Below are 26,719 nucleotides of genomic sequence, written 5' to 3'. Positions count from 1 at the left end.
AGTTAAGTTAATTTAGAATATGCAGGAAATGATAAGACAAATTTAAGGAACCGCAGAAAGAAGAAGGAAGTCAAATTGTTTGAAATGTTAGGATTTTTGTAAAATTATTGAAATGTATACAAATGAAAACTATAAATAAAATTTAAAAAGAAAAAAGAAAGGCAAGGGGCAAAGAAGTCCACATAGCATAGAACTCAAAATATCAAAGAAATAAAAGCATACATTGATACATAACTCATTATATAGAGGATAGGTGTAGGTACATAAACTTAATTAAATGTTAAATAGGTTTCTATCTAATTTTATAACAGTATTCCATACCTGACTGCAAAATCTTGAGAGAGAATGGCTGGGAGAGAACCCCGTTTCCATGGCCACAGCCATGCAACAGGTAAGAGAGGAAGAGCCAGAGTTTCCACAGGGCAATTGAAAAAGTTTTATAAGTCGAAATGCTGCCCATCCAGGGCAGAAAGAACACAATCCTAACCATGTCTATGCAGCCATAAGGCCCACTAAATTCATTGGGTCTTACTCCCAGGTAAGCAGGTTTAGGATTGCAGCCTACAGTTTAGGTATATATCACTTCCAAGACTGAGCTGCTAGCACACCATATTAGACATGTGAAGGCAGGAAAGGATATGGGTGAGATGCCTCTTACTAATACCAAGCTCTTCCACTTGGGAAACAAGAATCATTCATCACCACAATTACCGGCTTCGCAGTTCAGGAGCATCCCTGGCTCTGGCTTTTGGGAAAGAAGAGCTAATCTCTCAATAGATTATCCTGCAGCAACCATGAAAGGCCACAGAACTCACCTCTAGACAAGCAATCAGGTTCTTTGACAAATCTAAGGACTGAAGGTTTTTAAAGGCTTTCAGGCCATCTCCAAGAGAGACAATTTTGGCTGCATGGGTTCCCTGCAGAGAGATGGACTCCACCTGTTCTGGAAAAAAATGGCAACTTGTAAATGTGTTTTGGTCTTTCCTACAGTTCTTAAACTGCAGTTTTTTCACATATCAGAAAATTTGTTTATCTGATTTCTTTTAGCTTTGTATATTCTGACTGTGTGTGGGGGGGTGTGTTAGATGTAAAATATGTTGCTGTCATCAACAAGTATGAGTCCTATTAAGCTGCAACCCCTAAACCCCACTGTGGTAGAAAACAATAGTGCAAACTGGCACTAAACTGAAAAAAATTAAAGAAATAACTCTCAAGAGACACAAGTAGTAAGCAGCATTCAAAGGAGGATCTCTTAGGATAGAGAAAATACTTTTAGAAGAGCTCCCGTGGTGCACTAACGTTTCTTTTTATGCACTGTTGCCTCTAATCAAACAGGTTTTTGTAACCATTCAAAACCCGCAGAACCAGTTTATCTAGAGGCAAAGATGGTTTGGATGAGAACAGCAGAGGACCTTGGGGTGTCAATATTTAATTTAGAACCTCCTCCGCACCATTTGAAATAATAGTTGCAGTGCCCCCTAGGCTCCGCACCATGTGAACGAACTGGTCAAACTCCCCTAAATCTGCCTCTGATGAGTTTTTAGAAAATGAGAAGCAATTCTTTCAAATCAGATTCTATTCTCTTGAGTGTAAACACAAACTATCTAGCATTTTCTTTCTTTCTTTCTCTTTTTCTTTCTTTCAAAAAACGATTTATCTTTGTTTTCTTTTTAATACTGTACTTTTATTAGCTGCTTTGACTGGCTGCTTTGAGAGAGAAGAGTGTGTTATAAATAGTATTAAAACATAAAAAGGGAGGCAGGCAATCTGCCCAACACATTGAGTGGGCTTAAGGAAGCACTGAATTTGCTGCTATAGGTTTAACAATATTAAATTCCCCAACCTGGTGCCCAAGGGCAGAAAGCTGTAGAAGGCTCGTGGGATCTCCCTTGTTATGTAAGATCCCCTCACAACAAAACAAAGCTACTGCTTCACCCTAGCCTGGTTTTGCTTCAGTGCACCTGAGTTGCAGAAAAATACCTGAAGTGACCTCGTGCTACTCAGCAAGGTACTTTGGCTGCCCTGTCCCAAGGACCAGCACCCCAACCCCCCCCCACCGCACCACCACCGTCCCCGAAAGAAGCCCCTCCCCACTCAGTCCCCCTCTGAGTCCTCCTCTTGAGGTCCCACCGCGGAGTACTTTCGCCTTTCCTTCGCGCACTTATTGCGAGAAGTTTTCGCCAGGGCGGAGGGACAAGAGAAGAAGCCAGAAGAAAAAAGGGAGCCGTTCCGCATGGAACAAAAGTTCAGGGGAATTAGTTCTGTTTCACACATGCCTCCTACCCCACACTACCCTCCCGACCGGCCAGCCTTCCCTGGAAACGTCCGAATGCTCTAATGAAACGGTGCCAGGCTATGAAAAGGAGCGCCCCTGAGCATGTGCAGAATATCCACACCCGGTGACCGAAGGGTCCCTGGAAGTAGGCTTGAGCTTGGCTGGGCCTAAGTAGCCGTGGTCGCCCGGCCGGGGAGGCTGCCCCATGGCGGCGCTGGGGTGGGGGGCGCTCCTTGGGGAGACCGAGCGAGGAGGCCCCTTCGCGCGCCCCCCCCCCCCGGCCAGGCCTCTCGCTAGCTGGCGGTCAGTACCTGGCTGTAGCCCCCGCAGAGCCGGCTGCCGGCGAATCCAGGCCTCGCTCAGCGGCACCGCCACCGCCATGAGGCCGCCGCGCGTTGCCTGGCAACCCCGGCAAACACCGCGCGGCGGCGGCGAAGGCCGCGAGCCAAGGAGGCCGTTGAGCGGTCGCCGTCGCCCGGCCTTTGCTTTGCCCTGCTGGGCGCTCTGCCCCGTCCCCTCAGGATGGTCCTCCGCCCCTCCCTCCGCCTGCCCAGCAACATGGTAAAGGGGATCCCCTCAGGAGAGCAGGGCAGAGAGCGCGGAAACCCCAAATGGGCCCCCTGTGCGGGGCTGGGGGCGGGGGCGGGGGAGGTCTCCCTCTACACACGCCCCCGCACGGAGCGCGCTCTCCGCCCTTTTTTCAGCACCAGGAAAGAGCGTCTCTGAGCATGTGCAGTTGGAGAGCATGCATCCTTCCTTGCCCCGCAGTCGACAGCATCCTCGGATCCGAAGCATTATCGGAGAGGCTTCTTTTTAATATAGATTTAAAAAGAGCGGGTGGGGGAGGGGAATTCACTGGTGTGGTTATTTTAAAGGCTTAGGATCTGCTCTGAGCTTGTACTGATTTCTCCCCCACTTTTCAATTAGGAAGAATCAGAAATAGTTTCTGAAGCTGAATCTTCTGAGGAAGAGCTGATTCACCTGAATGTCGGAGGCTGGTGCTTCTCAGTCCCCAAAAGCAAAATCGCCCAGTTTCCAGACTCTCTGATCTGGAAAGAGGTTTCGGCTTTGACTCAGAATGAAAACGTGCGCCTGTTCATTGACAGAGATGGTTACACCTTCAGGCATGTCCACTATTACCTGCACACCTCCAAGCTGTCCTTCTCCAGCTGTGCTGAACTGAATTTGCTGTATGAGCAGGCCATGCTTTTGCAGCTGACCCCACTATTGCAGGTACTGCCTTTCCTGGCTGTGGTTGAGAACATGCTCTATTGACCAAATAAGATGTAAGCTGTCAAAAGGCTGATAAGTTAGAGCCCAGTTTAATGGGACAACTTTCACAACAGTAGTTTCTTCTCTGGCTGCCCTGGGATTGTCCTTTTTGGACTGTGGAACACTTTATAGGGATGGTTGTTCAGCTCTGTCTGGCTGGGAAAGCAAGTGCCTGTGTCAGTTGTACAGAAACCTTGGCAGAATTAGAAGCCAAAGCAGGCAACAGCTCAAGTTAGGCTTAACCATGGGTTTAGAATGTGGGAGCTCCATGAGAACTCACGTGCTCCCAGCTTCATCTTACAACTGGGTTCTTTCCCACTACCTGTTTTTTGCCAGCCATAAGCTGCTGTGGCTTCTGGACTGGCAAACTACAGCTAATAATTTTCTTCACATTCATGATTTGAATCCCAATGTGAGTTTGTACACCCTGGTTTGGTGGCTAGTGTTAACTGGGTTTGCCAATTTTCATGTCTGGGTAGAGTGTGATGAATGACAAGCAGAATACAAAAGAAGGAATCTGCATGCAAGAGGAGAGAGGCCTCCCTCATGCCAAGCCATGGTTCAGTGTTACATCTGAATTATGTATTCAAGCAGGCAATCAAAGCACTGAGGCAGATGGAGCAAAGGCAATTAGATTGAGGAGCCTGAAGTCCAGGGAAACAGAAGCCCAAGAGAACAGTAAACTGGGAGTTCTGCTCTTGTCTAAGCAGAAGCCAAAGCAGAAGCTATTTATACCTGGCTTGGCCCATCTGGAGGCCTCTTTATGCCTGCTTCACTAATGGGACTGTTGTGGGATCACCCTCCCCACTTTCCTGCTGACTCTGAAGAGGACCCTGCAAGTCCTAAGCGTACTATGGAGCATGATCCCTCCCCATCCTGAGTTTTCCACTTCTAGCTCTACATCCTCTATGCATGAGATAAGTTCCATTTCATTCAAGGGGATAGACTGGGCAGGAAAAGTTCTCAGTGGATTGTGCCTTCTGTGTCAGTGTTTTAAACCAAACCTAGGTGATGAGGATTTACAAGACCCACCTCAGTCTTCAGTTGCTTGCCTGTCTCACTTTCAGGCAATGAAATGGAGGACACCAAGACCAAAGGTTGGCTTTGTTCTCAGATGAGGCATCACAGGGAACGTAGAGAGGGAAGGATGCCTATCAACAGGTGTGGGTGGGACCTGTCACATAGACATGTGGGTGCAAGCTGGTTGATGAAGAGCTTCAGGGCTACTTAAAGCTGTTTTTTTCCTACAAGACACAATGAATTGGACAGCAACACTGATTCATCACCTTCTTAAATTACTCAGTACCCTCATTAAGGACTCATCCAAACTGCCTTTGTGCTGTGTTTCTAGGCACAAGTCTGGACTTTAAAGCTGCATGTCTGAGCATTGTTGTTTTTTGTTCTGGCACTTTCCCCAGGAAAACCCACATTTTACCGCTGAATTGGAACAAACAGCAATCAGGTTTTCCACATACTGTATTGCCATTTGCTCCAATTCAGTGGTAAAATGCGAGTGTTCCCAGATAAAGCGCTGGGACTAAAATAAACTGTTCTGACACAGTGTTTTAAAGTGTGGACCTGTGCCTGGAATGCACAGTGCAAAAGGAAGTCTGGATGAGCCTTATGACAGGTTATAATGGGTCAGCCATGAACTGTCTGAGTTGACAGTAATTTACACTTCTGAATAGGATATAGGTTATCTTTGCTACATTGCTGAGCTGATAAGCAGTTATGCTGTTTGTTGCAATCACTCCCTTCTTCACACAGTGCATAGTTAAACTATGGAACTCGCTCCCACAAGATGTGGTGATGGCCACCAACTTGGATGACAAGAGGAGTGGACAACTAAGCAGGACCTGAGTTGTTGCTGGGAGTCATAAGTGGGGAGAGCAGTGCTGTTGAGCTCAGGTTCTGCTTGCAGACTCCCTATAGGGGCATCTGATTGGCCACTATGGAAATAGGGTGCTAGCCCTCTGGGCTGAGTCAGCTGCAAGGCTCTTGTGTTTTTCTGAAGCCTCCCTAGCTGAGCCTCTCCAGATGCCACCTCAGGAAAAGGGAGAGAAGCTACCTTCCCTCTTCCTCCTTAGTCCCTCCTTAATGAGGGAACAGAAGCACATAAAAGGTTTGCCAAAGGGAAGCATCTTTATGAGCCTGAAAATAGCATCATATAGCTTAGAATAGCGCTTACATTGATGATGACGACCACGGGCTTATTAAAAACTTTAAGCTTTGCATTGCTTAGGAACTCTTACTTTGTACTGAAGCAAACATCATTGATGGCAGTGCCGAAGGACAGTATCCTATGCGCACCATGCTGTATTGCAGCCCTCCTCTTTTAACGCTCCTATGATTTTGTTTAAATATAATGAAAATGCATGCTTAAGAGATGTTTGCCTGTCTTAACAGACCTTAGACAATTTGAAGGAAGGAAAACATAATTTACGTGTCCGTCCTGCGGATATACCAATAGCTGAAAGAGCATCTATGAATTACTGGAGAACACGAAAATGTATCAGCAAGCCTTCAGAATTTCCTCTTAAAAGTCCAGCATTTACTGGTAAAAGTCCATTGTAAGCAACTACTTAAGGTTAGACAGGACCAAAATGACAATTGTAGTGATCATAAGCAAACATCTTGGATAATTTTTATAAACTTCCCCTGGCTTCATTCAGCCCACATGATCCCGTGGATGGAGTGCGGGTGAAGCCCAGGAGACGTGGACTCCAAGCAAACTCAGTCATTGCTTATTTATATCTCCCCATCCCTCAGATACATCAACAGGACTACCTAAAGTATAATATTTAATAACACATCACATGAATACATTAATATAAGCTTAAAGCAGCAGCCCTATAAAAGCATCAACCAAAAAGCATAAACACCTAGGAAAACAAAGAGGCCTTTGCCTGGTGGCACAACAACTTCAGAGTGGTCTCCAAGTGAGCCTCTGGGCGGGGGGGGGGGGGAGAGACCAGTTCATAATGTCTATAACATTATTAGTGTTTCACATCGAATGTAACTGATCCATAGAAAGGACTCTATGAACTGAAAGCTGAAACACTGTATATACTTTTGTTACCCAAGAAAATCTTCAGTAAAAACAATTAAAAACAAAACCAGGTGCCATTGCTGAAACAGCCCATTTGCTGATAGCAACTGGCCATATCTCAGATGATGGGGGGACTCAGTGAAGGAACTCCAATGCAGATGTAAGTGTAGAGGCAGGTGAGGGGACGGGCCATCATTCAAGTACCCTGGCCCTACATCAAGAAGGGCTTTATAGGAGAGGACTAGTGGTGCAAGATGCTTGCAATGACTCATTCCAATTAAGCCTAGCAGCTGTATTCCCAAACCATCAGAGGCAACCCCAGGTGGCTAGGTGAGCAGATTACAGTCATTCACTTTCAGTTACAATCACATATCTCAGTAGGATTATAAAACGAGTTGATGTTGATGTTTAATTGTTTGGCTGCATTCCAAATCACTGTTCTTCCTCCTAATAAACTTTTGCCTGACATTAATTAGAGTGCTGCCCCTTGGGTCATTTGCTCTAGAATGAGGCTTGCTTTATTTTTCACTCGTCTGGGTTATGACAGGATAAGTAGCATGCCCGTGAAGGCGCTGAATGTGGTTTGTTTGTTTTTTAAGTCCTCTGGAGAGAAATTAGCAGTTGAACTCATGCACGCTGCTAAGTTGTTTGTGACAAAACTCTCAATACAAATTTGTATAATTTTGTGAGAAACATCCCCTGAGAAACCAAACGGAAACCAAGTTCCTGTCACTTTTGGTCCCAGAGGCGTGGTAAAAGGCAGCAAGGCACAAGACCAGATTCATTTTGCCCCCTAGAGGTAGGAGGCTGAACTGAAAGTTGATGCTCATTGACAAGAGAGAGTTGGGTCCATTATACAGATACTGCCTTAGAGTCACTGGCACATATTCCTGTAATTGAGCAAAGTCAAGTGTTTTATTTACCCAGATGTCTTTTCAGCTGAATTGTTACTACTAATTGCCTTTCTTTTCTTAATTGTTTTCAATCTTTTTTTTATATTATATATTATATTTTATTTTTACTACATTTTACCGAGCTGGGTACATCATCCTGAGTACTTTAGTAGAAAAATGATGACACATTTTTTTAAAAAATGATGTCTTTCTGTATTATAATTACTACTACTACTACTACTACTCAATACCACAACCAACATAGATACCCCTATGTAATAAGAAAGGAGAGAGAAAATGTGTGTGATATATATATATACATATGAATGAGATTATAATAACCAGTGCTATTTTTCTAGAATGAACTTCTCACAATGAATTTCTGCCTTGTTCTCTTAGAATGGCAGGTGGTGCCCTTCTGAGAGGTGCCAGAGCTTTATTTCCCTTCATTTTTAATTCCTTTGTCACATTTACTAAGATTTCACTATTCCCTTTATTGAGTTTATACCCATTAAATATACTTCAGATTTGTAAACTGTATTATGAGTTTTGTTTAAATTAAATGGTGTATAAATTTTATTAAATAAATTAATTAATTAACAATGACCCAGGCTAATATTTTGGCATAGGTAATCCCAAAGCTTGCTGAAGATCAACAACCATGTGAGGTCAACTATTTCTTTGTATTTAATTTGCCAGGTCTAAAAAAAATGCAAATAGCATTAGCCAGCACAGATTATCATGAGCTTGATCTTAGCAGTTGGAATTTTTGCTCCCCTGCTTGCACCAGTGGAGAATTTCTTCTCAGTTACAAATACCAGCTTCAGATGAGGATTTTTCCACAGGACTACAGCAAGGAGAAAAGGTTAAGCTTGCTTCCTAGCCTGCTGGAATTCCTAGTGATTATCAGCTGCAACAGCTGGTGCTATTTGCATGGGATGTCGGGTGCAGACTGGGGTCACACTCACATCAAAAACTGAAAGCACATTGCTTCCCCCAAAGAATCCTGGAAACTAGTTTGTTAAAGGGTGCTGGGAATTTTAGCTCAACTTACAATTTCTAGGATTTTTGGGGGGAAGCCATGTGCTTTCAGTGTATGGTATGTGTGACCCCAGGCTCTGGATTCAGATTTCTAGTCCTTTATCTGCTGTCTCTGGTCTTCCTAGCTCCTTGCTGACATTCACTTTTTCTCCCTATTAGGATTACATGAGAAAGTCCCCCTAGGACTAATGGACACTCCGTTGCTAGATACTGAAGAAGAAGTGCATTACTGCTTTGTGCCACTAGACATGGTTGAAAAATATCCTTCCTTGGTCAATGATGACAACTTGCTGTGGCTGTCTGACAATGCTGTGCTGATAGAATGTGAAAGCAGCGAGTTTCGCTTCATAGGTAAGCCTTTTCCTTGAGGAAGACAGCAGCAGCAGGAGGCAACAAATAAATGTTTCCTTCTATTTCATTTTAAAAATCATTATAACACTGTTTCTACTATTAATATGCTACCGGAGGCAGTCTCAGAACCACAGGTCATGTTTGAAGGCTTGGGGCAAGTGGAATATGTGGGAGTAGGATGTGGGTTCAGGTCTGGTTTTGGTCTTGGTGCCCTGATGGGAAACCTTCAAGAGAATGGGAGTGCAACCCTGTTGCTTTTGCTAGAACTTTCAGCGGCTTCCAATTATTGTTGACCACAGTATCCTCCTGGACCAACTCTATGAACTGGGGGTGGGTGGCACTGTGTTCTGCTAGTACCTATGGGAGCAGGTTCAGAGAATAGGGTTGAGGTCTTGCTACACTCTGGGCTTATCTTTGTGTTTTTCATTTTATAATCTCTAGCTAATTTTCTTCGCTCAGAGAAGATGCTTTTGCCCGACAACTTCTCCAACATGGATGCTCTGGAGGCTGAGGCTGAGGCACTGGGGATCCCCGAAGTCACAGAAGCAGTGAAGACCTACAGGACGAACCCTGGTGTGGTTCTTAATTGCATCTTTCAGTGTAACTCATCTCTATATTAATAGATTTCAAAATAAAATGGGGATTGGGCCATGGGACTTTCATTGGATTAGAAAGTCAAGAGAGATAAAATATAATCAGGATTCTTAATTGTTCATTTCTCATTTGTACATTTCCCTTTTAGGAATCTACTCAGAGGGAACAGCTGACCTTCAAGGCAATGTGAAAAGCACCATGAAGAAGCCGCAAGCTATTCAGGAAGCAGCAAGTCTCCCTTTGTTCCCAATGGCGCTTGGTCTCTTGGTCAAATATCCTGACTCTGCTCTGGGGCAGCTTCACATGGAGAGTACCCTGGATGGGAACAAGCTCTATATATCCGGGAACGGAGTGCTCTTTCAACATGTCATGTATGTCTTTTTGCACCAAAGCAGAACCAATTAGCTGTCAGTGTGCCTAAGACCACTGGGGTGAGGTGGGATAATTGACCTTGCACTATGCTCAAACTCAAAAGAGAGGAGCTTCTCAATTGAAAAGAGGTGTAATTGAAGGTTTTAGGCACACTGAAGTTTCTCTTAGTTGTCTAATGAATCTGATTTAAATAAAACTGGGTCTTTGAGCAATTGCTGTGCTCCTAGAAAAAAGGGGAATCATTGGTGGCTTCAAAATATGTAGGGAAATGCTTTGATCTTAATACAGTACATTTGACCATACACCTATTTGGTTTTACTTTTGTGTACTTTGATGGTTGATTCTTGACCATGTTTGCATTCCACCAGCCTTAATTACTGTTCTTCAGGTGCACAATTGCAATTGAAGGTTTTAGGCACACTGAAGTTTCTCTTAGTTGTCTAATTAATCTGATTTAAATAAAAATGGGAGTTGGGGTGGTGGTGGAGAGAATCCATGTGTAGCCAAAATAGTAGGAAAGAAATCACTTTTTTTTTTAAATGCAAAAATAGATAAAGTAATTTTTTTCTAAGTCTATTCCCCTTTTTATCCAAAGGAATTGGTTAGGCACTTGCAGACTCCCACTTATACGGAAGATGTCTGAGCTTCCTGAACTCTGTGCCTATTTGGATCAAATGGATATCATATATGAGCCAATGAAGGATGCCTTGAAAACTTTTCTAAAACAAAAGGCACCTTTAGAAACCGTGGGGAAAGGTAAGTCAGCTGTTCCTAGATTGACCCTTCTTATTGAGTTTTAAGGGAGGGAACAATGTCTTTTTAGTAATGAACAACATGGAATATTGAAGCTGTAAAAGAGCAGAATATGAAACGTTAAGTTTGAACCAATGGTTGTTACAAAATAAGTAGTCATTCCCCACAATGTGTTTATTGTCACCAACATTGCAAACATCTTTATAAGGAATATCATTGCATTTTATGTCCAGAATACTCTGATTTACAATTATAGCGGCACAATCAGAATTCCACACAAAAGTATATAACTGCATGTAACTGTAGGGATGTGAATTCAGTCTGTCGGTGTGTGCCTGAGCACACCCCAATGCTTAAAAATAAACCACTGCATATTCTCCAAGAGGCCTCGGGGAATATGTGTATCTTGTCAGCATTTGGCACATTCTCCAGGTGATATGCATAACCTCCAAGACACATCAAAGAAAGTGCATATTTTAGCAGAATTGTGTACACTGCATGTTTTGTGCATATCTTGAGAGCTATTATACATTCTCTGAGCAATATGCATTATATCCAAGAACATGCACATTTCAGCATAATTTGATTATTGCAGTGTACAAGTAACCTCAGATAATCTCAGATATTGCAGTGTACAAGTAACCTCAGATAATCTGCAACCTAAGTAGGGACTTTAGTGGACTGTCTGTAAGCACTGGCGGAGGAACAGGGGTGCGGGGGGAGTGCACCACCCCTGGTGGCACGATCCCGGTGGGGTGCCATCATGGCTGCTCCCTCCCTGTGCTGGGCGCCACACCCCCGCAGGCAGCACGCCATGCCCCTGCGGGCAGTGGGCAGTGGGCCATGCCCCCGGGACGCGCGCCAGCCATGCCCCACCTGCTCTCTGCCACCCGCCCCGCCAGAGCTTGAAGCTCCACCACTGTCTGCAAGTGATGTAAGTGATAGCTGGCAACTGTGACGATTAAACTGAAGTTATTGTGCATATATATGCAGCAACTTTCTACACATAAGAACCCTGCTGGATCAGACCAAAGATGCATCTAATCTCACATCTTTTTCTCGCAGTGGGCAAGTAGATGCTTCTAGGAAGCCCACAAGCAGAGGAAAAAATGTTCCATTTGGATTTTGTTCAAAGAGGCTCCCTGTAACTACTGATCAGTGGTTACAGCGAGCCCCTCTGAATAATAATAATAATAATAATAATAATAATAATAATAATAATAATAATTTATTTATACCCCACCCATCTGGCTGGGTTTCCCCAGCCACTCTGGGCGGCTGAATGCATTCTCACAGCTGATTGGTGGTTACAGTGACCTTCTTTGAACTTTGGCACGTGGCAGACACCTAATGTCAGGTGATTTACTGCTGTCAAAATTGGTCCACAGTGGTAGAATTAGGAATCAGGCCCACTGGCTAGATCTAATTCCCCACTCTAGTTAAATACTTTCTGCCACAGTGTACTGAAGTAAGACTAGAGCAAATTTTGACCTGCGACTGCAAAGGAGTCTTTGTAAGCATTAATAGAAGTGAGCAAAAAATGACATTATGTTGAGTAATTGGCGATATGTGCATGAATGCTGAGCTGTAGGCTGGTATTGCTGTCATTCCCCATGGGTCAGCTGAAAACTGCCCTGCTCTAAGGGCAAAGGGAGGGGAAACTTGCTTTTCAAGTTCAGTAGATTATCTGCTGCTCCTTGCATGGGCAAAACATTTGTATATGAGCTTGCAATAGGGAGGGATTTTGTGGATCAAGGCTGTTCACCACATTGACAAAAGCAGCAGTGCCTTTAAAATTGCATTCTGTTTCTCTTTCACATGCAGGCTGGGCAGCAGGACTAACAGTCTTTTCACTCCATCATATTGTCAAAGTGTATGTAGGAAGTCACTGGTACGCAACTTACTTGCAAACATTACTGAAGGTACAGTTCTTAAGAGCGTGTTACATTGCCTTTCTTGCCTTTTGATACTGTAGTCTGAACCTTCAGGCCAATTTCCTAAAAGTATTGAGGTGCTTGCACTGAACTGTATCAGCATACTTGTAGGAGGTGGCACTAAACTTCATTTCTGCTAGCGTTTTGGCATGAAAAGTTCTGAGCTCACCTTGTCACATGCTTGCTTTCTATGGGCAGGAATCTGTTAACATGTCCCCCTCCCTACATCCTAGTGGAATAGTTCATATGAACACCTGAAGTTGCCTTATCCCAAGTCAGATCATTGGCTCGCTTGGCTTGGTGCTCTTTACTTTCCCAGCAGCTTTCCAGTGCTTCAGGTTTAGTCTCCACCATCTTCAGTTTAAAGGGTTAATTAACTGGTGATGAACGAAGCCTCTTCTCTGCCTGAGATAGTTCTAGAGAGACAGCCAGAGAAAGCTACAAGGAAGAAAGCTTCATGGCATACAAATACTCCTTAACTGGATATCCTGGAGATTGAACCTGGGACTTTGCAGACATACTTGATAATAGTGTTACAGACTAGCACACAAACTGAAGGTAATTCACACCTCTACAGTGCATGGTTTATTTACACATATATACAACCTGTGTCTAGACCGAGAGAGCACAGAACATTCATATCCCAAGAGGTTCCTGTTCTTCCCATTGCTGCAGCCTCATATTCCAAGAGACTCCAACATCCTGTCTGACCTTCTCTGCAGCATAAAATGGACTGCTTGCCTCATACTCTAGCATACCCATCCCTGCTGCCTCAGCTTGCAAAAGGGACACTTTTCCTGTTCACTTACCTCATTGCTCACAGCATTTCTGCCCCTCCCTCCTGAAACTCTGGACTTTTGTCTCTGCTATATCTCAGCTCAAGGAGAGGCTTTCACCAATTTCTGTCTGGCCCAGAGTGTGCGTGTTATTGGCCTTCTTAATAGGTTAATGGCTCAGCCTGGCTCATTAGCCTAACTAAATCCAGGGTTTCCTTGTTTGGCCCAGTTTAATCAAACTTTGATTAATTGTAACTTTTACTAAATCCAAGAGTTATGAGTGGCTTCCGCCCACAAACTCTGGCACCCAGAACCTATAATAATACATTTTCCTTGTGGAGTAGAAAAGTTGTAAGGGTTGTATCATTGTGGGTGAGTGTGGGCAAAAGAGGGCTGCTTTCTCTTTCAAACAGGTTGTGCTTCTGTTCTTCTTTATGGCATTGGTTTTGTTTTTTGCCAGTTTCCAGAGCTGCTGTCAAATAGCAAAAAGGTGTATTGGATTACTTACGGTCAGGCTCTCCTCATCCACGGAGATGGACAAATTTTTCGACACATCCTCAACTTCCTTAGATTTGGCAAACTCTTCTTGCCTTCTGAATTTAAGTAAGTGAAATGGTTGCCATTTCCTGTGTTCCTAACATGGTCAGCTCATGATTAATGCAGCCTTCTCCACCAATGCAGGACAGCCACGTGGGCTTTGTCAATTGGAAGTTTATGCTTTGGCAGAAGTGGCCTTTGGCTAGAGGGGCTGCAGCAAGTCCTCCAGCAATCTTAAACTCACAGTCACCATTCAGTGCCACCCATCAAGGGAAAGTGGCCTAGGCATGTCCCACCTGGATGCCTCCTTCCTATTAGACAGAGAGTGGAATGCTGGCTACTTCCCATAAAACTCCATATTCTGGTGCCATACATGTAGTGCTGTCCTGTGGAGGTGCCAGTTTCCATCTACTCTGCTTCCAGCTTGGCACTACAAAGGAACCTCTGTTTGCTCAAGTCTCTTCAGCTGTATCATGTGATCCCACCTGATCTGGGTAGTGGGTGGAAGATATAACAACACACTGGGCCAGTGCGGACCTTCACAGTAAATAGCCAATGTTCCATTTTGACTCACACCCAAGATTTGGTGTGAGTTTGCAGCAGAGTGTAAGGAGGAGAAACCTGTTAGCTCTTGAGGGAACATGTGCCACCCTGATATTTTAAGACATGAGCTTCAACACGCTTTTTAGAGCACCTGTATTTGAGTTGCACAGTCTTGTTTACTGCCAATAATGTTTTTACAAAGTTTGACAGGGCTCTCTGCACACTTGATTTGCATAAACAAGCCTTGAGTTTTGTTTCTAATTGTCAGAGAATGGTCTTTGCTGTGCCAGGAAGTGGCTGCGTATCAGATCCCTTCTCTTGTCGAGGCTCTTCATCAATATGACACATACAGGTATCCTCAGTTTCTTTCTCCTTTATCTTTTAAAAATCACGTATCAACCAGTGATGTTCAGGGGGCACGAGAACTCGGTCTGGGTGGACGATAGGCCAGAATGACAGCAATCCAAAGCACATCTACGAGCCCCTTCCCTATAGTTGTTTGTCCCTGAATGCCCTCTTCATGGTAAACAGCTGGGAGGCAGTTTTAAGCAGGGGTGGGGTGGGGAGTTTGGTAGGAAACAGTCTTTTATCCAACCCCGCCCCCTGGCCAACCTCCTGAATGGGATATTTGTTGCATCAGCACTGTCAGGCGCAAACCCCCCTGCTTTTAAGAATGAGAAGGCATCAGTACAATGAGGAGGTTTCGGAGGAGAGATTTCTTGATCTATGTAATTCATATTTCACCTTTCTTGCAGTAAAGGACCCAAGGCAGCTCACAGGACAAATTAAAACAAATTACTGCTAAAAATACACAGTATTGACACAAAATTTCCATGACATGCCTAATTTTATAAACTTCTATTATGTTGCCTTTTACTCACCTTTTCTCCAAACTAAAAAGTCTTAAACATTACAACCTGCCTCGTAGGGGAGTAATGCTGCACCCGTTTCTCAACTTTGCAATAACTTTTTTGAGGTGAAGTCACTAGAACTGTACGCAGTATTCCAAATTCAGTTGCACCATAGACTTAGATCATGGCATTATAATATCAGCACTTTTATTTCCAAATCCTTTCCTGATTATTCCTAGCATGGAATACATCATTTTCACAGCTGAAGCAGACTAGGTCAACATCTTCATCAAACTATCCACTAAGTTCTCAAGGTCTCATTTTTCCAGGAACTGATACAGCCAACTCCTCCTCTTCCTCTAGCTTTTGCTCACAAACTGCTTGAAATTTCTACTTTCCCCCTCCATTTTTTCAATGTCTACATCTTAATACATTTTGAAGATGCAGGCAATATTCTTAAATACGGAGGCAGGCACACTACCTCCAGAGCCATGGCTGACTTCACAGATGATTCTTGTAATGTGAAATGTTTTATTTACAGGTTATGGGTGCAACAACAGGAAGCTCAAAGAGCAGCTTTTCCATTTAGAAGTCTTGAGATTGCAGTGCCAGAGAAAGAACAAGAGTCTGGTGAAGAGACTCAAAATGTAAGGTTATTCTTCACTCAATGTTATCATTAAGAACATAAGAAGAGCCTGCTGGATCTGGCCTCTGACCCATCTAGTCTGGCTTCCTGCTCCCACTGTGGCCAACCAGATGCCTGTAAGAAACCCACAAGCAGGACCCAAGTACAAGAGCACTCGCCCCTCCAATGGTTTCCAGTAATTGGGATTCAGAAACAAACCTACCTCCATCCATGGAGGCAGAGCATAACCATTGTGGCTAGTAGCCATTGATAGCCTTACCCTCCATGAATTTGTCTAACCCTCTTTTAAGGCCGTCCAAGTTGGCAGTCACCCCTGTGGTTTAGAATGAGTCTACCTTACAAACCTCTAATGTTTAACTGTCTTAACTTTCTCCCAATCATTTCTGGAAGGTTCTGTAATCCTCAGCATTTCTCAAAGAGCCCAATTTATTATTCACCCTCCAAAGATACAAAGCTGCCACACCTCATAAAATTATAACAGAATCCTGTTATATTGCTTCTAAGGGAACTCTGATATTAAATCAGTTGGAAAACAGGATACATTGACACTGCCAAATTACACTCTATCTTAGAATTTTAATGGAAAATTTCCCTTTTCTTTTCTTTTTTAGCACTCCTATATTGCTGTGGATTTAGATCAATGTGCCAATAGCTGGAATATATCTAGAAATACACAAGACCTGGAAGAAAGAGACAGAGTGAATGAAAAGTCCCCCCACATTTCCCCAACCAAGGGATCAAAGCGAAGAAATAACTGGGATGGATATAGCCAGTCCACAGATGGGTGGGACAGTTCCTGCTGTTTCAGACAGCCTGAAAGGAAAAGAGGAGCAAAAGGCAATTTAAGCAAAAAACCGGAAAACAGAGACACTCCCATCCAGAAGCTCATTTCCCTAGTGCAGGGATGGGATATGGCGAACTATCGGTGCAGTGAAGCCCAGCAGGTGGGAACATCCAATGGTGTCAAAGTGGCTGAAGAGCCCGAAAGGAGAGTGCCTTGCAATTTCCCACCAGCCACTTGCTTTGGGGTCACCAGTCCTGAGCTCACAAGTAATGGACAGCTGCCAAAAGCTGGGCAGTGCCTGCTGGGCATTCCGGCTTCTGAGGCGTGGCTTGTCAAGATTGGAAGACAAAGCATTTCTGAGGAGGTTTCTTCAGTGGCTGAAAATGTTGCAGCCAAGGAATTGAGTGGCCAAAAAGAGAGAGATAAAGGTGAGTGAACACCTGAATTTGATGCTCGTAAATTAGCACTCTCTGAGGATGTCAGGAACAAGGAGTGCCCTCCCCCCCCCAAAGCAGGGGTTGCTGGGACCTTTCCTTTCTCCTTGCCCCTTCTGTCTATACATAATGGCTTCTTGTTCAGCAGACATGTGGTGTTAGTGATCAATCACCTCTTTATTCATGATGGAGAGGGGTTGGTGTAGAAGCAGGTGGGGTGGATATTATCTTATTGTCATGGTGAAGTTTGGTCTTGCAATGATTACTCCTTTCTTCAGCGGTGGGGGGCCTCTGCTGGTCCACCCTTGGAGGCTGATGGCTTTAGGGGATTTTTCATTGGGCAGAGCAAGTGATCCTATTGAGGCTCTTGTTTCGTTGTGGAACAGTGAGATGACTGGGGCCTTTGACACAATTGTTCCAAAAGGTCCTCTTTGGCACCGTGGAGACCACTCCCTGGTACTGAAGAGCTGTGGTTGATGAAGCAGGCTGAATGAAGACTGGAATATAAGTGACAGAAATCAGTGCTATAAAAAGAAAAAACGAAAGAGGAAAACAGTGATTAACTTCTTCTCCTGCAAGGAGCATCTAAGGGGAAAATCTACATGATTGTTGCTCTGTGTTGAACAATTAGAGGTAGAAGCTGCAAGTCATCTGCCTCTGTGATGTTGCTGTTTCGAAAACCCACTTGGGCAGGATCTGTTCTTTAATTGCTTATGGAGTTCCATGAACTGGTTGCAGGGATCTTTAAGGGATTAAGTCTCTAGCGTTTGTATGCAGAAAGAGGAAGGTTAGCTATTTCATCAGTTGTTCTTCTGCTTGCTCCCAGGCTTCTGCAAGTTCATGCAAGCTCCACGGTTGCCATAGAGGGCTTATTTAGCTGATACTTTGCCGTGAAAAGTTGCTTGAATTGTTCAGGACTGGGCTATTCATATCTGAATGGCTTCATATTTATTTATTTTAGGGGCTTATATCTCATACAATGAAGAACGTAACACACCCATCGAACAGCATAAAAAGAGTCAAGAGTTGGATGGTGAAGCATAAATAAAGGCCTGTGTGAACAGGTGTGCTTTAAGCAGGCAATTGAAAGAAACTACTGATGATGCCTGCTTAATATGAATAGGCAAGGAGCTCCAGGCCAAGGTGCAGACACACTGAGTTCCCTGTGAAAACATCATGTGGTACCCTTTAGTGCCTCTATGCTGGGCCGCTATGAGGGGCAAGATGGTCTCTCAAGTCAGCTGTTCCCAAAGAGAGGTCCTCTTATGGATCAGTAACTGGTTAAGAAATAGGAAGCTGAGAGGAGGACTAAATGGATAGGTATCCCAATGGAGGGATGTAGAAAGTGGGCTCCACCAAGGATTGTGACTGGGGGTTGTGTGTTTTACTTTCTTCACTCTAGAGTTAGAGATGAACGGTGAGGTTGCCAAGTTTGCTGATGATACCAAATTGTTCAAAGTGTTAGAATAGAAGAGGATTGAGAGGAGCTGTAAAAGGAAACCAATTCATAAATAAGCTTAGCCTAACCCCAAAACTGAGTGAATGGGCAGTAAAATGGCAAATGAAATTAAAAACAAGTGTAAATTGATGCATGTGGGATCAACACCCCCACCTTAATTTCACTTATGCTCAAATAAAACCAAAACTGTACAATTTCATGGTGAAATCACTATGGGGTTAGTGTGTATAGTTCTGGTCACACCTCAAAAAGTATATTGAAGCACTGGGAAAGGTACCAAAAAGGTAAAAGGGATGGAGCAACTGTCCTATGAGAAAGGTTACAACACATGGCACTTTTTAGTTTGGGAAAAAGTGAATAAGAGAGAATGTGAATGAGATGTGCACATGCTGTGGCATACATGGGGTGTAGAACTGGCCACAGAATGGTGCCTCTTTGCATTCCATGTCTAATACGACTTCCTAAATTCCACTGGTAGATGCAAGTCAGGATGCAGCATCTGATAACTCTTTATATGCCAATACATATGTCATGTTAACAATTTTTACCCATTTCTGCCCAGGGACACTCCCTGAACAAAGCAGCAGTGCTATCATGGATGAGCCCCATGGGGGCACTGGCTTGATTCTTAAAGTGGAGCATCCTCCGATTGTGGCTTGTGATGGTTCCTGCTCATCTCATGAAAGCAGCATTCTCTACAGCACACACCTGGAGGACATGAAAGTAGCCAGTGGCCTAGCACACCCCATGGCCAAAGGTACTGGGCATGGGAAGGAGATATAAGGAAGGGGCAGGGCTGAATATATCTCATCTGCTTTTGCTCTGTAGGGTGGGGGTGGGGGGGACTTCGCCCTCAAAAAATAGAACCCCCTGATTCTGTACCCAGAATCTTCACTATTTCTCCTTGCAAAATGAGAAATTACTGTATATTTTGACAAGAAGCTCCCACTCTTGGAACCATTCCTGTAACAAAGATCTTGCCCTGTTGAGTTCAAGAAAAAAAATGGTTATATTGTGAAGGGCTTTTCTATTGTATTTCAGTGGGGTAATGGTGCTTCTTGAGCATCAACTAATGCCACAAGAAGAGACTAGCTCTGAGCTGTATAGTGTCCAATAATACAATTTGGTAAAACTATTCAGTGTATCTGGGATTTTCTTCTTGGGCAGTTTGGTTAGTGAATGTCATGGAACTTGCATCTTGCTTAAGTCCCATGAGAGTGACCTGCTCTGCTAGGCCCCATATGCTGCTGCAGTTGCTCTCTTCTAGATGCCCACATGGTTGGATTGTTGGCATCAGTCAGCAGTGTGGGTTGCTGAGTAAAACAGCTTTGTCTTCAGGCAGATTATTCTAGATGAATGGTCTTCAACCAGTGGGTCAGGAGCCACGACTGGGCTGCAGTTTGATTTAAGGAAGGACACAACAGCAGCAGCACCATGCAAAGATTTGACTAAAATATGAGAAATGGCTCCCTAAATGCATATTTTGGTTAAAAATGAAAGTAACATCGAAACTTGCTTTATAGTAGGGAAAATTGCTTTGCAAAAAATATTAGGGGGAAATGTATACATTGGGAGAAATTCACACTACAATGCTGTTGCATTTTTATTTATTTTATTTTTTTACAAACAGATAAGGAAATATAGAGAACCAAATTTAAAACTGAGAAACTGAGAGAAATAAAAATTGACAGGATCCCCTCTTCCTCACGTTTCCAACTTGCCTTGGGTAGTTTTGCAGTGGCACTAGAATACTTGTGGATTGTGCTGTGACTAGCTGGACCTGTGGTGAACCAAGGATGTGACTCCTTGGCCACACTGAGTTACAGGGCCAGGCAGAAACCATGGGAGGTGGTGCCACCAAGTCAGAAACAAAATGCCCCAAAGCCAAACCAAGATCAGTCTAGGCGGTGCCATTTTTGTACTCAAGAGGGTGATTGAGGGAGACACTGAAGGTCTGGCAAAGAAATGGGTGTTGATGGCACTCCCTAATTCTTTCCGCTTATAGATATTGTCTTTCTGAGCTTTCCATTGTCACAAGAGGAGATTTTTTATGCCCGAAAGTGCCACTGCTTTCTCACCGATGTCATCTTGGATTCCATAAGGCAGAAGGACCCCAAGAAAATGACTGCAAAAGTCGAGCTGCTTGTGCAGAGGCTGTGGGTAAGAAGACAACATGGCTGCTCTTGGGCTTATAGAGGTCTTGGGTGCCAATCCCGAAACCATGTGGTCTCTTGGCACAAGCTCTGCTCGCCAGGGCATGTCACCTGCTGAGACCTCCTTCCTAGTCTAACAGCTTGACTGTGAGCTCTGGGAATATTTGGAGACCACCAAAAGGCAATAAGATTTGCCCTGCCCTCATGTCTTCCTTCTTCTAAGGTTTCTGTGGAAGAGAATCCTGCAGCCATTCCTGCCTGCCTGGTCCTGGTCCTTCACCTCCCCCCCTTCCTCACAATCCTGCTAACTGCTCTTCTACGCAGTTGGCTCTGGAAAATGGTTGTTGTGTGCCCTCATTTCTTGCAGAGCCTAGAGATCACAGCTAAGGAGTTTGTGGCTGACTTGCTGAATGTAGCGCCCTTTAAAGCAGATAGTCATGCTTGTGAGAAGTTACTGAAATGGATTGAAGTAAGTGCAAACTATTGATTTGCTTCCTTTTGTAGTGGAGGACAGGGACTGCTGCTGACCCAGAAAGACCAGGCTCTTGCTGCTTGCTTTGTGACTTCCTCCATTTGATTGAACAGAAGGGCTGGGGGGGGGGGAGAGCCTCAGAACCCACAGTGTCAGCTTGGATAACAGGTTAATGTTTGAGCAGAGCTGAGTGAAATTTGCAGGCACAGGAGCTCATTCTGAGGATATGAACTCTGCCAAATTGGTTCAGGATTTCACTTTTACGGAGTGCTTACTTTATACTATGAGTGTTCTTTAAAAGACAGCATCAACAAATGTCTGTCACTTTTATTTCTTAGAAGAATTGGATGAAATTTGAAAGTCTAAATGTCAGGTAAATGGGTGCAGGGTTTTTTATTTTGGCAAGGGGAATGTTCGATAGATTTATTGCTTTATTGTTTGGCGCCCAGCCACGCTTCCCCTGTGGGCCTCTGTAGCTTCTGTTTACGCAGTGTAGCTTTGGAGCGGTCGTAAAGCAATTAGCAGAATTACACAGCGTATGTGTGTCGAAAGGGCAGTAAATAAGTCCAGACGTTTCTTCTATCCCAATATCTCTTTATTGGAAACAAAATAGCGTATTTACAGTCCACAACAGCCATCAGTCTGTAGCTGCATGTTCTCTGCCTCCTCTCTCTCTTCTTGCAGCAGCTGAACTGAATGCTTTCGATTTCCACTCAGTTCACAGCATACCAAGCTGTTTACCTCACGTCCTGGCTTACTTCCCTTGTAAGCCCGTCCCCTCAAGCACACCCAACAGGGAACCTGTAAAGTTTCCTTTTTTTAAGGATCCCTTTACCCTATGGGGCCCTCACACCTCCTTCTCAAAGCCCAGTGCCTTGCTTACCTGGTTTTGGGAAGGTGGCATGAGGGCTGGGGTGTGTGTCAAATGTTGCTGAGGGCCACCAAAAAAAGCCTCAAGGGCTGCGTGCTGGACCACCGTGCGCTAGCTAGTGGAACAGGTGGAGAAGGTGGCCAGTAAGCCCGTTGTTCTGCTGGACCATCCACAAATAGGAGTGTCAGGAGGACCTGGCCAAGCTATCCTGGGTACACCTCTCTTGTCCACTAACCAGTGTTCCTGGGGAGATGCTGTGGAGGGCAGACATTGGTTCAGAAAGTGGGGACAGATACCATCTCCCTGTTAGTTGTGATCCTCAAGCTGTTCTTGGAGCCACAGGGCCCTTGAATGCTGCCAAAGCCAGCCACAAAGAGCAGAGAAACGGCTTGAGATCTGTTTCTTCTGTGACCCTCCCAAAAGCACTTGTGATTGGAAGTAAAAAATAGCTCCAGTAAAAGCATTTCCCAATTCAAAACAGAACTGCATATCAACTCCTCTCCCTCACCCCTCCACCCTCTCTAGCATTTCCCATTTTTGCAGACGTTGAGGTACAAAATGTATCAGATTAGTTGGATGGGAAGTAAAAACACCCTTCCAAGGCTTTGAGGTGGTTCTGATGCTTGGGGGACCGGTTTGCTTTGCCACAGACTGTTTTGGAATAACTTTTGATTCTCAGGGAGTCTGAATACCTCTGAAGCAAAGGGAATCACCTTGGATTTGTGCCTCATTGAAGATGTTTGCGCACAATTACTAAATTGCATTCAACCTTTTCATGCCCCAGTCCATCTTTAATCCTGACCTGCAGTGGAGGGAGTAACTTCTAAATTTTAAGCATGTGTATCCTGAGGAGTTTGGGTGGCCTTCTATCTGGATACACACACTTCAGCCAGTGATGGACTTTGGGCTCTCAAATTTCAGTGGCACCCTGTGTGACACTAAAAATTGCTGACGCCCCACCTCTCACGCTCTGTTCTACAGCATTGTTGTGGCGCCCCCTGCAGCATGGCTGAACCAGTTGCACTACCCTGAAAGTGCCTCTGCTTCAGCTCTGAGTGTTTGGCAGCTGGTTCAACAACAAAGCCCTGAAGGGGGAATGTCATTGCCACTCCTTGAGCTGTTGCTAGCCTATTTGTTTTTCCCTTTCAGTTTACTCTGCCATTTGCCTGGAAGTACAGTTGCTGCATTGACCTGCTGATAAAAAAAGGTTACTTTCAATCACTCTCTCATTTTGTCATAGGGAAATATTTACAGAAACCTTAATAAAACTGAAATCCTTTGTTTCCTCCGTCCAGATAAATCGGCTGCTCCCTTCATGTGTATCTGTTTAACTGGCAACAGGAGCCATGTAGAAACTTAGTGGGGTATTAAAGTGGCACACAGGGAGAAGTGCTAAATTCTCTGCCCACAGAGCAGGGGCCTTCATTTGCCTGCGCTGCTGTCTGAAGTGATACAGTTCTGAATTCTGCTACCTTAGTTGCTCTGTGTAATGTGTGAAAGGGGCCCAAAAGAGACAGCGTATAAGTTCTCCCCTCCTACTTGCAGCAGGATGTAGGGCAGACAGCATCCCTCCAACAAGCCCCCAAGTCCCATATTTCCTCAAAAGGGGGCAGCTTGCTCTCTTGCCTGGGTGAGCCTGCTGCAAAGAGGCCACCTGCACCCCTCTGGCTTCTCCTGCTTCATGGGAGCCTTCCAAGGCACAGGTAGGGCCTCATGGTGGAGTCTCTTTCAACATCCCTGCTCTGGCCTGTCCCCTTGAAGGTCTTACAGGGCAGAGCTGCAGCACACTTGGCCTGATGTCACAACTGGCCACCTGTTTGGGTGTCTTTCTAGCTGGACTGATTACGACACATACACACTTTTCACACAAGGGCTTTACTCTGGAATTTCCCTTTCACTTTTATAGGCAATACACATGGTATTGTAATGAATTTGCTGGCTTGCTGTGTTCAGTGTCTATATTTATTTCATTAATGGATCACTCCTGAAATGATTGAACAATAAAAACACCACCCATAAATACCTATATAAGAAAGAAGTTCAGGTCCAATGCATGTGCAGACTGGGATAAAAATGTTCTCTTGAAAGGCTTGTTGGAAAAGGAAGGGAAAGGAACTTACTCGGAAGTAAGTTCAGCTGATTGTAATGGGACTTACTCCCAGTGTGTACGGAAGGGTTGCAGCTGAAGCATCTTCTCAGAGTGGATAGGTGTGCCTTTTCTTCTCTCTCTTCCCCACACCCCTTCACATCAGTCCAACCCAAGCCACCCACTGGCAGAAATCCTGGCTCCTGCTGCATAAGCTACTTCCATAGATGGTTTTGTAAGGGTATTAGAGAATCAACTGAAAGGAACGGTCCAGGCAGGGCTCTGATATGTTTTTTTAACACTGCATTTATTATTTGCAGAGTTTAAATATGATAATATAATAAAGAAGATGTTTCATAATAATTGCACTTTCAGAGAAGCCTCCCTACAGCCAACCTGTGATACCTATTTTTGCTGCTGCCCAGTCAACCTGGGTTTGAAGTACTGAGGAGCAGGAGCAAGGCAGGGAAGGATGTTTCAAAATATTTTCCTCTCGCTCTCTTTCCCATTTTGTTTATGCAAACTTAGGGAGGGGAAATAGTTTTGCTCAGTCTTTTGTGTGTGTTGATGAACAGCCATCAGCCTTATAGGGCTAAATTAATTTTTATATCACACGTCAGCAGACTCAAAACCACTTAAACTTGAGCAAAGCCACTTCACTTTCCTTTCAGTTCACATAAAAAATAAAGAGTTGAGTTTAAAATGCTGTTCTTCCTCTATTGTACAGATGCTTTCATAATGTCAAAATATCTCTACCCATATGGAATTGCAAAAGCAAAATTAGTCAGATCTTGTGATGACAATAGTCAAAAGCTCTTAGAAATGATCACATGCAATCAAGCTAAAATGTACTGTAAGAAACAACTTTTATTAAGTAATTCAGTCAAACTTTGAACATAACATTGGTGCCAGGCAGGCATACATTAAGGATTTTTTTCCAGCAATGAAAAAACTGCCCAGCACACGTAATTCCAGATTCTGATTCATCCAAAATTGATCGCAGGTTTCCTCCAGTTTTCTGGGAAACGCTTTGTTTATAAAAGTCAAAGTTATATTAACCAAGAAACATTACTTGGAAGTTTCTAAAGTCATCCCTTTCCAGCTGTGCTGCAGGTGATAGTATACCAAAGAGTTCTGGTATTCCATTCTTTGTGGGGAGTGGGCTGAAGAAATTCAGTTCATTAAATAAATGTAAAATAAGGGTTATATTTACAGCTCATGGGTTTTAAAATGAAATGGGAATATGGGTAGTAAATGGGAGGCAAGGGAGAGGCACTTGTGGACTAAAGCCAGAAGCAGAAGCACAACAGCAGAGAACTGTGTGGCATACAATTCCAGTACTGTCTGGCTTCCAGATGCTTGAGGTTCAGAAAATTGCCAGTACTTCCTCAGCTAGGTTGGCAGAAATGGCTTAGAACTGCCTCTACTAGCAATGACCTGTTCCTGACTTGCCTTGGCAGGCATATCACTGTGAACTCAAGTGCATTATTTCCCCTTAAGTCAAAGGAGGCTGACCACTGTCCCTTGGGTCGGATCCCAGCTGGAGGTTCAGAAATGCTTAACAGCTTGGTCTACACATGAAGCAGAATAAGATATAACACTTCAGACAGCAAATGAGAACTCCCATTTTAGAATGCTCCCCCAATGGGAAAGCCCCCTGCAGGTTAAAAACTAGCACACCAGGAAGAAAACTCTATGATTAGGTTCTTACCTGCTGTGCTAGCTTTCTATGTTCATGGACTATTTTTTGTGCAAAATTCAATAAATGTTAAAATGTTTTTCTCTTACTTGCCCTCTGCAATGTCATTGCCCATTCTGATGCCTCTGGATTTCACCCCCTCATTCCTCTGCATATTCAGACCCCCACCCCCTGTAAGTGCTGCCCTGTGGATTAATTTAGTTTCCTAACAATGAACAGAAAGAAACAACTCTTCTAGTGACAACTTGGCTCTGAGGCACCTGTGGAATCTGCTAATGAAGCAATTAGTGGTATGGACAAGGAAATAAATTATCTCAAGACCAGGCAAACCTATACAAAGAACTGGCCTGGATAACAAAGGAGGTTACTCTTTTTTCAAAAAATAAATACTTTGTTTCTTTATTCTGCCCTTTGAAAAAGTTTTTTCCCTAAATGTGCAGCTTGTGGAACAAAGCAAGTCAACTGTAAAAAAGACAAGTGACCAGCCAACATCTATCTCTCTGATCCATACCCTCAACGTACAGTTGTTTCTCTATCCGTAGCCACATCAGGACCACCAAAACTTGACAACTCTCCCCCTAAACCCCCTCCCTCAACAATGGCGCCCAAACCTTTCACTGCTGCTGCTCACGGCTGCCTTGTAAAACAGCAGCAGAAGGCAGCAGGAACTCACACCTGCACTGGGGGCACTCAACTCACTCCACATATTCAGTCACACAAACAAAGGCATTTTCATGTCCAGTGCTGTGGCCCAGTCTAGTTAATTGCTCAGTATTCTCCACTACTATTATGGGCTCCCGGGTGCTGTGTGGGGACATACACAGGTTCCTTCTTCTTGTCTCCTGAGAAACATCACGGAAACCAGCGTTTAGAC

At 44.1% G+C, this 26,719-nt stretch overlaps 3 protein-coding genes across 6 annotated transcripts in view; 1 reads left to right on the top strand and 2 right to left on the bottom strand.

Moving 5' to 3' along the window:
* The window catches only part of LRRC36 (leucine rich repeat containing 36), a 26,807-nt gene extending 24,095 nt beyond the window's left edge, over nucleotides 1–2,712 (bottom strand). Inside the window, exons 1-2 of the mRNA XM_077931770.1 lie at nucleotides 2,587–2,712; nucleotides 816–943 (exon numbers count right to left, since the gene is read on the bottom strand). Coding sequence (XP_077787896.1) covers nucleotides 816–943; nucleotides 2,587–2,656 — 198 coding nt within the window. The 5' untranslated portion in view covers nucleotides 2,657–2,712. The remainder of the gene's footprint in view (nucleotides 1–815; nucleotides 944–2,586) is intronic.
* KCTD19 (potassium channel tetramerization domain containing 19) lies at nucleotides 2,112–25,933 on the top strand. 4 transcript variants are annotated; one of them, XM_028739468.2, is made up of 16 exons: nucleotides 2,112–2,244; nucleotides 3,203–3,508; nucleotides 5,954–6,104; nucleotides 8,690–8,881; nucleotides 9,323–9,454; nucleotides 9,624–9,846; nucleotides 10,443–10,603; nucleotides 12,425–12,522; nucleotides 13,771–13,913; nucleotides 14,659–14,742; nucleotides 15,783–15,888; nucleotides 16,499–17,099; nucleotides 19,127–19,321; nucleotides 20,570–20,724; nucleotides 21,085–21,186; nucleotides 23,210–25,933. In XM_028739468.2, the coding sequence occupies exons 2-16, from the start codon at nucleotides 3,479–3,481 to the stop codon at nucleotides 23,321–23,323; spliced, it is 2,487 nt and encodes an 828-aa protein (XP_028595301.2). In that variant the 5' UTR covers nucleotides 2,112–2,244; nucleotides 3,203–3,478; the 3' UTR covers nucleotides 23,324–25,933. The 4 variants fall into 4 exon arrangements, with proteins under 4 accessions (XP_028595301.2, XP_028595300.2, XP_077787895.1 ...); XM_028739467.2 differs by lacking the exon at nucleotides 2,112–2,244 and adding an exon at nucleotides 2,735–2,836; XM_077931769.1 differs by lacking the exons at nucleotides 2,112–2,244; nucleotides 5,954–6,104 and having other exon boundaries at nucleotides 3,416–3,508.
* Nucleotides 24,996–26,719, bottom strand: part of PLEKHG4 (pleckstrin homology and RhoGEF domain containing G4) — a 50,746-nt gene continuing 49,022 nt past the window's right edge. Inside the window, exon 23 of the mRNA XM_077931766.1 lies at nucleotides 24,996–26,719. Coding sequence (XP_077787892.1) covers nucleotides 26,714–26,719 — 6 coding nt within the window. The 3' untranslated portion in view covers nucleotides 24,996–26,713.

This window comes from Podarcis muralis, chromosome 7, assembly GCF_964188315.1.
Source record: "Podarcis muralis chromosome 7, rPodMur119.hap1.1, whole genome shotgun sequence".
Lineage (NCBI taxonomy): Eukaryota > Metazoa > Chordata > Lepidosauria > Squamata > Lacertidae > Podarcis > Podarcis muralis.
The sequence above is the reverse complement of the archived record's forward strand: the minus strand, read 5'-3'. Positions and strand labels throughout refer to the sequence as shown.

Bases quoted from the DNA above. Each gene is read 5' to 3' on its own strand.
- KCTD19 (XM_028739467.2), top strand. From the start codon at position 2,798: ATGGTCCTCCGCCCCTCCCTCCGCCTGCCCAGCAACATG. The intron at 12,523-13,770 runs GTACAGTTCTTA...GTTTTTTGCCAG, and splicing joins ACTTGCAAACATTACTGAAG to TTTCCAGAGCTGCTGTCAAA. The intron at 21,187-23,209 runs GTAAGTGCAAAC...TTTCCCTTTCAG, and splicing joins AGTTACTGAAATGGATTGAA to TTTACTCTGCCATTTGCCTG.